At 39.1% G+C, this 15,622-nt stretch overlaps 1 protein-coding gene across 1 annotated transcript in view; it reads right to left on the bottom strand.

Moving 5' to 3' along the window:
- The window catches only part of LOC306850944 (calcium-binding protein 8-like), a gene marked incomplete at both ends in the record, with an annotated part of 41,529 nt that extends 40,607 nt beyond the window's left edge, over window positions 1-922 (bottom strand). Inside the window, one exon of the mRNA XM_079386924.1 lies at window positions 795-922. Coding sequence (XP_079243050.1) covers window positions 795-922 — 128 coding nt within the window. The remainder of the gene's footprint in view (window positions 1-794) is intronic.
- Window positions 923-15,622: the final 14,700 nt, after the last annotated feature.

Below are 15,622 nucleotides of genomic sequence, written 5' to 3'. Positions count from 1 at the left end.
CGCAAGGTCATAGAACCTGCATTTATAATGATTACAGAGAATTAGATTGCAGTTTTTAGTTAAAGTAACAGTTAAATAGTTTTAGGTGCAGTACAGCATGTCACATTACAGGACACTGTTTGACATGGAATGTCAACTATCCATTGCAAACATGAGTGTTCTGTTCTGGAGGGATAATGGAGTGTCTGGACATAGTGGAACTAAGAGGTGGAGGCAGAATTGATCACAACGTGTTCAACTGAGGGCAAAACTTTCCAATCGCATTCCAAATTTCCTAGAAAGCAGCCATCGAATTGCAATTCAAAAATACAAGCGTAAAATGCATTTCTTAAATACCATAAAATGAGAGATTAATTCATTAATAAAAAACTGCACTCAGCCATTTCGTCTTGTTCACAAGAGTCAAAAACATTAAATGAACAAGAAAAGGTCTGCATCCTTTAATCAATTCACATGGTGCAGTGTTTCACAAAGTCACTGCAAAAAAGTCCAGTGTCAAAATGTCATTCCACATCATGTCAAAATAATTCAATCTAAACCTCTTACAAAGGCAACCTACGGTTCGAAGGACAGACCAGAGCATAAATACATTTCAAGTTATTAAAATCAATACAAATCAAGCCAGTGATCACACATATCAAAACATCTCTCCACTCACATTAAAGCAAAAAAAACATTTAACATTAAAATCAGAGCACATACCACCAAAAAAGCAGCTTTAAACACATTCCCTACATGCCAAATTGTGAAAGCAGCAAGATCCCAGGAAGGCAGCAGTGATCCCTGTTGCTTACCCGTACGGATCATACTCTACAGGATACTCAAGCACAACAGGCTCTGTCCCAGGACTGTTCGGGACGCACGGACCCTCTCCTTCAGACCCCTCCACCCGAGGGTCCGGATCCAGATCGGTGACCTCCATCTGACGGCACACTCCAGGCTCGGAGCACAACAGACTAAGTCCCAGCTCTGGTCCTCTCCCCAAGCAGCATATAGTGCCCAGAAAGCCCTGGTTAAAATTTCAGCAGCCCGAAGCAGGTAGTCAGTCATTCATCCCTTCAGCAGGTCAGCATCTCCCTCATGTCACACTCTGGTGTCATCGGTGGGCTCATAATAACAGTGGCTTGGTGACATAAGTAGTACTGCCTCTGTAGCTCTGTTGAGAGTGCATACACACACACACACACACACACACACACTGCTGACCAGCCCCCCCCGGACCATACCGCCACTCCTGCTCTCTCACACTGCACACGCTCCTCCAGGTTCTCTAGTCATTAGCATGTCCATCACTTTTTACCCTGAAGGGGGTGTTGGCTGGGCACCACCTGACTTGTCAAATGAGACCAAGGTGAATAATTTGCCCAGAAACTGCCATCTGCGTGCCAACAATGAATTATACATGTTGTTTGTGTTTTGCACAGCTTCTGGGAATAGACGTCCATAGTAACAATATTAATACCAGCAATAATAATGATTAATAATTTTAAATCAATTTTAAAAAATAAATATAAAAAGATAAAGCATCCTTAAATAACAAATAACAAATATAACAAATAATAATAATAATAATAATGTTATTATTATTACAGACATCCATATTTAAAAAAACAGCAACAACTGCAGCAGTAATAATAATTATTTTAAAATAAAATGAAATCCTTACAAGTAAACAGCAAATTATTATTACTTCTAATAAACATAATAATATAAACAATAATAGTAGCCTAATACTAAAAACAAATAAAAAGACATCCTAAATTTCTGTCATTTATTACTATTATTATTAGGCTATATAATAGCCTATCAGCAGCAGCACCCTGGTTTACAATGTTTTAATAAATTAAACATTGGATGTTTAAAATCAGTAAAAAAGACTAATAATTTAGCATGCCATGACGCAAGTCGAGTTTCATGAGAGTAAATAAATCATAAACCTTCCGTATAAAGCCATCAAAACAACAGGTGCGAAAGTGTAGAAATGTAGGCTGCAGTTTATGAAATCATGCTGACCACCAAAGCCTTCATGTCATTCAAATCTACTTCAAACATTTGATTTCTAAACTCTTACCTTTAGTGGTGATGATGGGCGATCTGTGTAAGTGATCCGAGCCGATGTCGCTACAGGAGCCAGATTATCCCGCTGCTGAAATCTGGATCATGGATCGTCGCTGAATTGTGAGGAATTTCTCCAGGTCTCATTCGCGATTATACACACTATTAATTTCAGCCATTTGTTGCGAATAGCAGTGGACAGTGGTCCTTATCCCGATCGTTATCCGAAAAAAACCGTCCGACTTCCAGTCGAAAACAATAAAACCAGTTGTACTTTTCCTCCAACTCCAGTCAGCTCTAATGAGCCCCTGGATGCTTCAGTACTTCCATGATCTTAAGCGAATTCAAGCTCATAATTCCCGAGTTTAATTGATTCACGTCTCAAAAAGCTGCTCGTAGATTTCGACTGCCATACAGACACACACGAGCCTCATAAAAACAATCAATAAACATCGCTGTCAAATCAGCAGTCCAGATGGATATTGTTGTCCACGAGCTGTTGGTGGGCATTAAACAAAACAAGAAATAGACGGTTCCTTTGAGAAAGAAACAGATAGATTCCTCACAGAACATGAATTAACCCATAATACACTGAGTGAGTGAGCGCTGGAGTCATTAGTCAGCGGGTCCAGCCTACAGCTCTACTGTCATTCATCCGCAGGTGAGCGCGGATCAGGTGCAGTCATTAGGGAATAACACTTCATCAGCGGTGCGACCTTACTGCTATTTTTACATACGAGGAAAATACTTCTACAATGACTTTCAAGCAGACAGCAGAGCCCTAAATCAATCAACCTACCTATCTAAACATCATCTGCCCACCCATTCATCAATCAACCAACCCATCCATCCGTTCATCCACCCTTTCCCCATCCAACCATCAGCTCAGCTCATGTATCCATCCAACCATCAGCTCAGCTCATCCATCCGCTCAGCTCATCTATCCATCCAACCATCAGCTCAGCTCATCCATCCATCCATCCGCTCACCCACCACACATTCATCCATCTATTCATCCGTCAGCCCATCTATCCATCCATCACCCCATTCATTCACCCATCTATCAATCACCTATCCATCCTTCCATTCATCCATCACCCCATTCATTCACCCATCTATCCATTACCCATCCATCCTTTCATCCACCCATCCATCTATCACCCCATTCATCCATTCATTCATTCATTCATTCATTCATCCATTCATCCATCCATCCATCCAACAGCCAACCTATCTATCGATCAGCCCATCCCATCCAGGTAATTGAGAAAAAATACTAAAAAATAAACATGCATGGCATGGATGAATCATTCACAATTTATCAATAACATGCATTTAGAAAATAAACAGGGTGAATTTCCATTTCATGTCAACTTTAAAACAGTGTTCACGAGTGCTTATATAAATTAAAATAGTAAAAACAAAATGAAAGAATAAAAAAATAGAACTAAAATAAAACAATATGAGGAGCAATAAAATAAAATGAAAACAAAAAAGAGAATCAAACAATAAGAAAAAATACATAAAACATGGCAGATCATTCTCTTAATTTTATATTTTCTCATGCTTCTTTGTCCATTGTCTATTGTTAAAAAAAATAATAATTTTAAAACAACAACATATATTATAATTTAGCTTAATTTAGTTAGTCTAATGGGTTTAAAGGGATAGTTCATCCAAAAATGAAAATTTGAGCTCAAACTGTTGGCGGTAGCCATTGACTTCCATATATGTTTATACATTCTATGGAATTCATTGGCTACCGGCAGCTGTTTGGTTCCAAACATTCTTCAAAATGATTTATTTTGTGCTCAACAGAAGAAACTCATACAGGTTTGGAACAACTTGGTGATGAGTGAACTATCCCTTTACTACCTCAAAAACAAGCAAAGTGATTCTTCAATGTTTTTTTTATTTTTTAGCTGGAACCTTTATTTTGAAGCTACAGAAACACCATATATGGTCATCTACAGTCCTCTATAACAGCTAACACAAATGGACATGCAACAATCAATTAGTACAGAGAAATTTTCCTATCCATTGATTTTTTTTCTAAAGATTTGTGTCTAAACACACGCTCCTCTTCACAGTGAACATCTTGAGCATGTTATGACCCATCACATCGGACTACATAACTAACAAAATGCAACAGAAACCAACTCACTCGATCTCATGCACACGGCACACACAGTGATATAATGATGTGATAATTAAAATCCCCCTCATTTCTCGGCCTGAGTGTCCTCTAAATTCTTCCACCAGCTGACTCACAAACACAGGGGCTGAATCAGTGACTCACACACACTTTGCTGGGAGCATGCTGGGATTTTTCTCTAGACAGTCACAGGAGCACAGGATAAGCTGACCTCAAAGTTAACCCCGAAAGGAACCTGATAGCCGGCTGATATTGATTGATGACACTTTAAAAACGCACTCTCCAAAGCGAAGCTTAAACTTTAGTGATATCATAATCTTAAACTGAGAGAACATTTTTAATACTAGATAACCTGTCATATTACGCCGCTGAATCAGGAAACTGCAACTAAAGGTAGAGTTTATTGGAACTGAAAAATGACTCCAGTTATGAAATAAGGAAATCACAATGTTATTCCTGTCAGGCCGGCGGTGAAGATTTACTGAAGCATTAGCCGCTCCAAACACACTTGCTTTTTCCTGTCTCTGGAAATGTAGTAACTGCAGAGTGATGAGAAACTTTTATCCGCTTTAACCCTCTTCTCAATTTTGCTTCACAAAGTGAGTCTGTATCAGAGCATGTGAAAGAAATGAAAAAGCAATTCATTCATTCTCATTATCCTAAGTAGGGCAGCCTGCTATGCTCCAGCTAGCGCCCAAATCCAGCCAAAAAAAGTACTGTGCTTATAACATGTTTTACACAGCAGTGACCAACCATAATTTTTTTTTTTTTTTTTTTTTTTAAATCTGCATGTCAAAGGAACATGAACATCAAATTTTCTCATCTGATTCTCACCTGATTTTCTTTCTTAGAACAAGTGAATTATTTGTATTGCGCTTTTCACAACATACATCGTTTCAAAGCAGCTTTACAGAAAATCATGACGTTAATGTTCATAATATCGTAATATCTCCATGCCTTAGTCGCATTTAGCAGATTAGGGCAATAAATCAAATTAAGTAGTGCTGTCAAATGATTAATCGCATCCAAAATAAAAGTTTTTGTTTACATATAGTATGTGTGTGTGTGCACTGTGTATAAATATTATGTATATATAAACACACACACACACACACGTATATTTAAGAAAAAAAAGTTATGTTTATATATTAAATATATTTATATATAATATCAATTATATGTATATAAATATATACGTGTGAATACACAAATATTTTCCAAATATGTGCTGTATGTGTGTATATATTTATATATAATAAATATACACTACAAAAACATTATGTAAACAAAATCTTATATTTTGGATGCGATTAACATACTTAAATATGTGCAATACAGTTACATTTTGCGACAATTTAAGCTGTTGATATTTGCTAAATAGTAAATATCGCTTTTCATGAGTATGCAGTATGCAAAAGAAGTTGAATATTCTATATATTTAACTTCATATATAGAACTGTGCCATAATATAATAAGGAACACAACAGGAGATATTTTGAAGAGTGATCATGCTGCTCTTTTCCATACAATGAAACTGAATGAGAACCAAAATTCAAACAGTTCTAGAATGACAACAGAATGAGTAAATGATAGTATTTTCATTTTTGGATGAACTATCCCTTTAAATGTATCAGTACTGACCTAGTTCCTCATACTGTTCATGCACAACCACCCAAAACTTATGAAAGCACAGCTGAATCCAACACTTGAAACGATGCAAAGCTAATACCTTGCAAAATTAAAGGCAACCAGGTAGAACATGCTGCGTTTTCACAGGGAAATTGTATTATTATGAAGGATTTGAGGGATAAAAATATTCACGAGGGATGGAAGTCTGAAGTACAGATGGAATATGGCGTGTGTTGGGCTGAAGAGAAGATAAATGACACACAGGTGTGTCTCTGAGCTCTCCATTACACACTAGTTAATAGCTGGCGCTCTGCTCACTGAGGCTTTACCGCTCTCTCGCTGTGTGTGTCAACACGTGTTAAAGACACACTGCATCTTTCTTAAAACAAGGCCATCTTAACAGAATAACCCCAAAAACTGAGATAGGGATGGGAGAAGCATCAAGGTAATCACCAGCATCGTTTGCAACACCAATATTTTTATATTAAACACAAAGGTTGTGATTTAAGTAGGTAAATGGGTAATTATTTGAATTTACAAAGTATTCAACTATAAGATCATTAACAAAAATTCAGGCTGATAATGGTGCAAGAAGTGGAGGATTTTGTTCAGGATAGGCTGTGTGTGAGTCAGCCACACAGACAGAGACCCTGTGGCGCATGAGGACACATTTAGGTGTGACACTGTGTCAGCTGGCATCAAGCTGTCCCTCTCTGCCCTATAAGAGCAGCTACAATTCCAAATGCTAGCGTACTTAAAGGTTCCGAAAGAAACAGTTCATCCAAAAATGAAGGCTTGTTATTATTTACTCACTTTTTTGACTTCATTCTTATGGGGAGTACAAAAGGAGAAACCCTGAAGTCTGGTCAATCCATGCAATTACAGTGAGCAGAGACTGAGGCTTTTAAGCTTCAAAAGGGCCACAAAAGCAGCATAAAAAAAGTTAAAAGCACTCCACATGACCCTATAAATCTATATTCCAAGTGTTCAAATATATTATACAATAGATTTGCGTAACAGACCAAGTTACTCACTGATAATCTCCGCCTCAAGTGAGCAGTTAACTTGAGAATCGCTGTGACCGTATTGAGGTGAACTGTTCCTTTAAGGATTCCAAGGGGCTGTGAAAATACGCCAATTTTCACACAAGGTCTGTAATCAACATCAAACTTCTCAATCTCTGTCTCAGCAACATCTTGAGAAAAGGAATGAAACCATAAGTAGAGAATGTGAGAAAACTTCAAACATTAAGCACTGCTTAAGTTATCCAGATGTTAGCAGGTTCATTCTGGATATTTCCATATTCATGTATTTACGCTGAAGTACTTCAAAGAATGTAATAAAAATAAATACTGCTTTGCCAAAGAACCATGTCCAAATATCCATGTTGAATCAAAACAAACAAAAAGCTAAATAAACTAGACAAAAAAAAACAACAAAATAAAACGGAACAAAAAACAGACCAGAACACTATCGAACAAAACCGTAGCACCATGATAGTTTTTATCTCGTTACAAGACTGCTCTTGTTTATACTGTTTCATGACTAAGGGCTGTGAGCTGGCCTTGTGCCTGCAGGCCATTTTTTGCAGTGTGCACAGGCAGTGTTGTTGTATATATCTGCCTTAGTCATTAACATATTATTAGACCTCTTTCACCGGTCAAGAAGACCAGAGGTTGCCATATAATTAACCTATGGGCCAGTACTGGATCCCTGACATCTATTCACTTAGCATTTTGCTTATGGGCATTAAGGTGGAATATGTGCAATATGTGGAATACATTGTGATTCACTTTGTGTGATAAATGTATTAAGTTGATTTTTTTATTAAAATGCAAATCTTTCCGCAAAGAAACATCCATATGCCAGAAAAAACTGCGTTCCTTGCAGCCGTGAAGTTAATTGACTCACATCAATTAATAAGGGAATTAGTAGAGATGATTCTGCTATCATTATTGATGTTGCTCTTACAGAAAGCAAACAATGAGCATTAAAGTGATAGTTCACTCAAAAATGAAAATTACCCCGTCATTTACTCACCCTCAAGACATCCTAGGTGTATATGACTGTCTTCTTTCAGACGAATACAATCGGATTTACATTAAATGTCCTGGTTCTTCCAAGCTTTATAATGGCAGTGAACGGGGGTCGAGATTTTGAAGGCCAAAAAAAGTGCATCCATCCATCTTAAAAAGTGCTCCACACCGCTCCGGGGGTTAAATAAAGGCCTTCTGAAGCGAAATTCATTTTTAAAACTTTATAAACCGTGATCTGTAGCTCCTGCTAACTGTTGTATTAACATTCACGAGTGTGTGGCGTTTCAGCGGATAACATAGGATGCAGGCAAGCGCGGTGACGAATACGAAAACACAGAGGAGAGAGCAAAACCAAACACTGGTCATAAATTAGAAGTAGAAAATTAGGATTTGTAAAGAACATCTCTGAGGATTTTGATATAAGCCAAGAGGAGACTTGTTTTCCTTTGCTGTAAACAAAACTTGGTTCTCGTGAGACTACGAGGTTACACTATGCCTACGTCATCTGCTGGAACACCACTCTCTTGAGAACGTGAGTTAGTGGAAAATTTCCAAATGTGAATGTGTGAGACTTATGGTTCATTAGTCACTATAGGGAAATAACGAGAAGAATAACGTGCAGTAAACACTAAAACTATTTGCACTACAAACCAGTGTGTTCATAATTAAGATAATACATTAAAATAACATGGTAAGACACACCAATTTGCAATATCAAGCAGTAAAACGAGCTGTTTTGTACATCTAGAAATAGCTTGATGCGAATTACACCGGAAGCCAGACAAATTAAATTTACAAATGCCCACGCCTGATCTTACGGGAAAAATAAGGTGGAGAACATACTTTGCTTAAAATTTCTCAATGGTAGTGTGAAACAAAACTTTTTACCTTGTCAAAAACAGCTCTGTTCACTGCGACCCGTGTCGATGTATGTCCCTTTAAATGCTAATAAGCTCTGCTCACCCCGCCCCTCTCTTCTGTACAAATCACTTTTCTTTTAATTCAGTTATAATTGCTCAAAAACAATTTAAATTTGTTAAACAAACACCTTTATAAACCCTCCACAAAGGCCACCTGGATGTGCCAAAGCGACCGTTGCAAATCATTTGAACTTTGTGTCAGTACTCATAAATAGAATGAGGCAGCAGTTTATTGTCAGGGATTTGTCATGTTGTGCCGCATCCAGTGTAGACAGCATCACTGAATATAATGAGTTCTACAGTATTTTGTTGCGCTGTGCCTCTTGCAGCTGGTGTACACACAGTGTGAGACTGTTAACTTTAGCCGCATTCATCGTGGAATTTGCTAACTAGCACTTTATTAGGAAAGGCAATTTGCAAAGATTCATAAAAAAAAAAACATACTACTTCTGTTGGTCAAGCTACCATCCATGCTTCAGGAACAACTTTTTAGCACAACCTGCTTTGTACTGACCTTCATTTACAAAGCAGTCTGGTGTAAAATGATTCCTGCAAACAAACGCATTTAGGTAGGTCAATGTTGCGTCACTTTGCCAAGAATCTGTGAACGGCTTGATCTGAGAAAGTTCTTATGATTTGTGGGGATTTTAAAAAAGCACTGGGTGGATTTTTATCATTATAGTGTGGTTGTGTTCACACACTGCCAACACATTTATGTTCAAACATGATTTTGCATCTGATGTCCCCTTTAAACATGGGGACTTCGCTTCAGAAGTCCTTTATTAACCCCACAGAGCCATGTGGAGCACTTTTTATGATGGATGAATACACTTTTTTGGGCTTCAAAATCTCAACCCACATTTACTGCCATTTAAATATAAGATGGTGCCGCAGATGGCAGGTACTGTGCTTTGCTCTTCAGTGTTTGTACTGTTTTTTGTTACTCAAATACGATCAGTTTTATCAGGGATGACCTGCTGAACATTCGGCAGAACACACCACAAAATCTTTTACCGGATTTTGACTATTTGGACGTTTTGCTGGACATTGTAGTTGGCGGAGCCGTAGCTCTGGTCAAATGTTTCAGGACGCGCAGACGGGGGAAGCAAGCCGGCGCGCTTGTGAAGACATCTGGCGAATCTCCGCTCTCTACCCACCAAAACGGACGAACTCCTTCTGCTCTCTCAGACAAACAAGGATTTTTCTAACTCTGCTGCTCTGTGTTTCATGTAAACCTGGCTGAATGACTACATACCGGACAGCGTCCTACATCTGGCTAACTTCAAGCTGATCAGAGCAGATCGGGACGTGGAATCAACGGGGAAATCGCGCGGCGGCAGGACGTGCTTTTACATCAATGAGAGGTGGTGTACAGATGTTACTGTGTTAAAGAAGATGTGCTGTTCAGATCTAGAAACGCTCTTCATTAACTGCAAGCTGTTCTATTCCCCGCGGGAGTTCTGCTCGTTCATTCTCGTGAGTGTCTACATTCCACCGCAAGCGCACGTGAGCACAGCTTTACAGAAACTCGCTGATCTGTTCACAGACACAGAACAGCAACACCCAGACTCCGTTTTAATCATTCTCGGGGACTTTAATAAAGCAAATCTCTCCCATGAACTGCCAAAATACAGACAGCACATCACATGTCCCACCAGAGACAGTAATATATTGGATCACAGTTACACAACAATAAAAGACGCATATCACTCTGTTCCACGAGCAGCTTTAGGACTCTCTGATCACTGTTTGGTTCATCTTATTCCGACCTACAGGCAGAAACTTAAATCTGCAAAACCTGTATTAAGAACTGTTAAAAGATGGACTAATGAAACAGAGCGGGATTTACAAGCCTGTTTCTCTCTCAATGATTGAAATGTTTTTGAAACTGCTGCCACTGATCTGGACGAGCTCACAGAGACTGTAACTTCATATATCAGTTTCTGTGAGGATATGTGCATTCCTTCCAGGACTCATTTAACCTACAAAAATGACAAACCATTGTTCACTGCAAAACTCAGACAGCTTTGTTAGGCCAAAGAAGATGCTTACAGAAAGGGGGATAAAGTCTTGTACAAACAGGCCAAATACACACTGGAAAAGGAGATCAGAGTGACAAAGAGGAATTATTCTGACAAGCTATGGAACAAATTCTCTTCCAGTGATTCTGCTTCAGTGTGGAAAGGTATGAAAGATATGACCAGTTACAAGACCCCATCCCCCAGCACTCTGGAGAATCAACAACTAGCAGACGACCTGAATGAGTTTTATTGCAGGTTTGACAAATCACCCCCCACCCGCTCGGAACACCTCTCCACACAACCATTCACACCTGCAGCAACCCCCCTCTCCCCCACACCTACAATTCAGATCAGCGAAGACGAGGTGCACCAGGTCTTCAGAAAGAACAAAAGGAGGAAAGCACCAGCCCAGACGGTGTCACCAGCCTGCCTAAAAACCTGTGCTGACCAGCTGGCCCCCATCTTCACACAGATCTTCAACAGATCACTGGAGCTGTGCGAAGTCCCCTCGTGCTTCAAAACTCCACCATCATCCCGTCCAAAAGAAACCCAAAATTACTGGACTTAATGACTACAGACCTGTGGCTCTAATGTCTGTGGCCATGAAATCATTTGAAAGACTGATTTTGGCTTATCTGAAGGACATCACTGGACCCTTACTGGACCCCCTGCAGTTTGCCTACAGAGCAAACAGGTCTGTGGATGATGCAGTCAATATGGGACTGCATTTCATTCTGCAGCATCTGGACAGACCAGGGACTTATGTGAGGATCCTGTTTGTGGACTTCAGCTCTGCTTTTAACACCATCATCCCGGACACCCTACATAATAAACTGGCACAGCTCTCCGTGCCCACCTCTGTCTGTTAGTGGATCACCAGCTTCTTGCCAGACAGGTAGCAGCTAGTGAGGCTGGGAAAATACACATCCATCACCCGTACGATCAGCACTGGAATTCCTCAGGGCTGCGTTCTCTCCCCCCTCTACATCAACGACTGCATCTCTAAAGACCCCTCTGTCAAGCTCCTGAAGTATGGTGCAGTCTTAACAACCTGGAGCTCAATACGCTCAAAACTGTGGAGATTATCGTGGACTTCACGCTTCATTTCCAGCGATATCGACCTGATTGCAAAGACACTATTTAAACTTATTGACACATTATTTTCCTTTTTTGATATTGTGCAGTGCTTTGACACAATTTGCATTGTAAAAAGCGCTATATAAATAAAGGTGACTTGACTTGACTTCAGGAGAAACCCCCCTGCACTCCCCCCAATCACCATCATGAACAGCACTGTGACTGCAGTGGAGTCATTCAGATTCCTGGGCACCACCAACTCTCAGGTCCTGAAGTGGGACAATCACATTGACTCTATTGTCAAAAAGGCCCAGCAGAGGTTGTATTTTCTTCGCCAGCTGAAGAAGTTCAACCTGCCACAGGAGCTGCTGAAACAGTTCTACTCTGCCATTATTGAATCCTCTGCACTTCAATAACTGTCTGGTTCAGCTCAGCTACCAAATCTTACCTCAGAAGACTACGGAGGGTAGTCCGGACTGCTGAGCGAATCATTGGTACAAGCCTCCCCACTCTTCAAGAACTGTACTCATCTAGAGTGAGCAAAAGGGCTGGCAAAATCACTCTGGACCCCTCACATCCAGCACACTCCCTCTTTGAACTAATACCGTCTGGTCGACGCTACAGAGCTCTGAGCACCAGAACGACCAGACACAGGAACAGTTTCTTCCCTCAGGCAATCCATCTCATGAACACTTGACAATAAAACACGGAACAAACAACTCTATTATACATTATTCATTCACCACACTTATTTTTTTCATTTCAAATTTGCACATATCAGACCTGTAAACACATAATTGTCTATATTATATATTGCGTTTTTGCTGTTTTGTACATTGCCTATTTGGATATTTGTATATTACTCTTTTATTATCTGTTTCCTGTCCTGTTGCTGTCTTTCTGTTGCACTGTGGAACTTCTGTCACTATAACAAATTCCTTGTATGTGTAAACGTACTTGGCCAATAAAGCTCATTCCGATTCTGATTATAAAGCTTGGTAGAGCCAGGGCATTTTTTAATATAACTCAGATTGTATTTGTCTGAGAGAAGAAAGTACACCTAAGACTGCTTGAGGGTGAGTAAATCATGGGGTAATTTTAATTTTGGGTGAACCGTATCTTTAAAAGCAGTAGTTATGAAGATTAATTTAATATTCTGTAATAAAGCGAACAGAAGCATATTCTGTTAGGCTCTCCACTTTGCATCTCAGAACAATCTGTAGTAGGTGAGAGCTTTGAAAGCTGTTGCTGTCATTTTAAGCAACTTCCTTTTTGGCAGAGGATAGCTCAGTTTGGCTCCAGCAAAATCTGTCTTTTTGACAAGAAGCCCAGAGCTTTGTGCCTCTCAGCCACAAAACAGAGCTGCCATTGGCTCCTGACCACCTCAGTTAAGGCAGTGGGTTAGTGTTGGATTCAGAGAAAGGTGGAGAAGCAGCGGTGATGGCCGTGATTCTGCCAAGTAGGACATGTTCCTGGATCAGCATCTTTTGTCAAACAGTACAATCCCTAGACCCAACCATTTACTATTACTAGTACACACTACAAGACAAGCTTGTTTAGTCGATGAAATCACTGATGGCAACGGTGTATAACCATGTTAACAGTTTTTTTTTTCATAAGATAAATCAAACATACTGTTGGAGAAAATATTTTGACTGTAAAAAAATCAGGAATGAACCAAACATTTAAAATACTGTAGGGACACAGACATCATAGTTGTGATTTTATATAGTTACAGTTGTGGTCAGAATTATTGGAACCCTTGGTAAATATGATCAAAGAAGACTGTGAAAATTAACCTGCTTTGTTAATCCTTTTGATCTTTTATTTTAAAAAATCACAAAAAGCTAACCTTTCATTGGATAATAAGAATTTAAAATGGGGGGAAATATCATTATGAAATAAATGTTTTTCTCAAACACACGTTGGACACAATTATTGGCACCTTTTTATTCAATACTTTTTGAAACCTCCATTTGTCAGTTTAACAGCTCTAAATCTTCTCCTATAATGCCTGATGAGGTTAGAGAACACCTGACAAGAGATCAGAGACCATTCCTTCATCCAGAATCACTCCAGATCCTTTAGATTCACAGCTTCATCTCTTCAGTTCACCTCACTCATTTTCTACAGGGTTCAGGTCAGAGGACTGGAATGGCCAGACGAAGCTTGGTTTTGTGCTCAGTGACCCATTTTTGTGTTGTTTTTGAGGTTTGTGTTTGGATTATTGTACGGTTGGAAGATCCAAACATGGCCCATTATAAGATTTATAATAGAATCAGTCCCTTATAGATTTTTTTATCTGTTGGTATTTGATAGAATCCATGATGCCATGTGTCTGAACAAGATGTCCAGGACCTCCAGCAGAAATATAGGCCCACAACATCACAAATACAGCAGTATATTTCATTGTACACATGGGGTACTTTTTATCCCTGTGTTCACCAAACCCATCTTGAGTGTTTGCTGCTAAAAAGTTCATTTTTTAGTTTCATCTGACCATAGAAGCCAGTCCCATTTGAAGTGCCAGTCCTGTCTGATAACTGAATATGCTGGAGTTTGTTTTTGGATGAGCTAGGAGAATTTTTCTTGAAATCCTCCCAAACAACATGTGGTGATGTAGGGGCTGTTTGACAATTTTTTTTTAAGGTTTTCTGACCCCGAGACTCAACTATTTTCTGCAATTCTCCAGCTGTGATCCTTGAAGAGTCTTTAGCCACTCAAACTCTCGTTCTCACCGTGCATTAGGACGATATAGACACACGTCCTCTTCCAGGCAGTTTAATTACATTTTCTGTTGATTGGAAATTCTTAATTATTGCCCTGATGGTGGAAATGGGGATTTTCACTGCTCTAGCTCTTTTCTTAAAGCCACTTCACTAATTTGTGAAGCTCAATTATCTTTTGCTGCACATCAGAAATATATTCTTTGTTTTTTCTCATTGTGATGGATGATTAAGGGAATTTGGGATTTGTTTTCCCTCCTATTTATATTTCTGTGAAACAGGAAGCCATGGCTGGATAATTTCATGTTCATAATCACCCTAGAGTGCTCAAAATTGTGAATATGAATGGGAGTATACTTCAGAGATATTTTACTCTTAAGGATTTCTAGGGGTGCCAATAATTGTGTCCAACGTGTGTTTGAGAAAAACATTTATTTCATAATGATATTTCCCCCCATTTTAAATTCTTATTATCCAATGAAAGGTTAGCTTTTTGTGAATTTTTTAAATAAAAGATCAAAAGGATTAACAAAGCAGGTTAATTTTCACAGTCTTCTTTGATCATATTTACCAAGGGTTCCAATAATTCTGATATTAAAGGAAAAAGAAAGGACAAGGACTGACTAAAGTATAAAGCCTTTAAAAAAGCACTACTTGTTCTTTTATCTTTTAAATGTCTGACTATTCTGGGACCAAAAAGGTCCAGATTGTTGAAGTGCAAGACATTTAGTGTGCACGTCTGTGAGAATCAAAGCTGTGGCGCATCCTATGAAACATATTCACTTGAAAACAAATTCCAGTGACAAGCCAATGTGTTGAAATCTGATGAAAGGGCCACTAAGCCCTTGAATTTGTGTCTCAGATCTTCCATGTGCCTTTGAGCTGTCAATTGAGTTGTCACTCCACTTATGACAACACATCAAAACACAATGTCAACTTAAGGCCATTTTCTCTACTCTTGCTAGTAAAAAAAAATAAGCATACACACATATATACATATATA

This window comes from Barbus barbus (genome assembly GCF_936440315.1).
Source record: "Barbus barbus genome assembly, chromosome: 31".
Classification (NCBI taxonomy): domain Eukaryota; kingdom Metazoa; phylum Chordata; class Actinopteri; order Cypriniformes; family Cyprinidae; genus Barbus; species Barbus barbus.
This window is presented reverse-complemented; position numbering and strand designations above follow the sequence as displayed.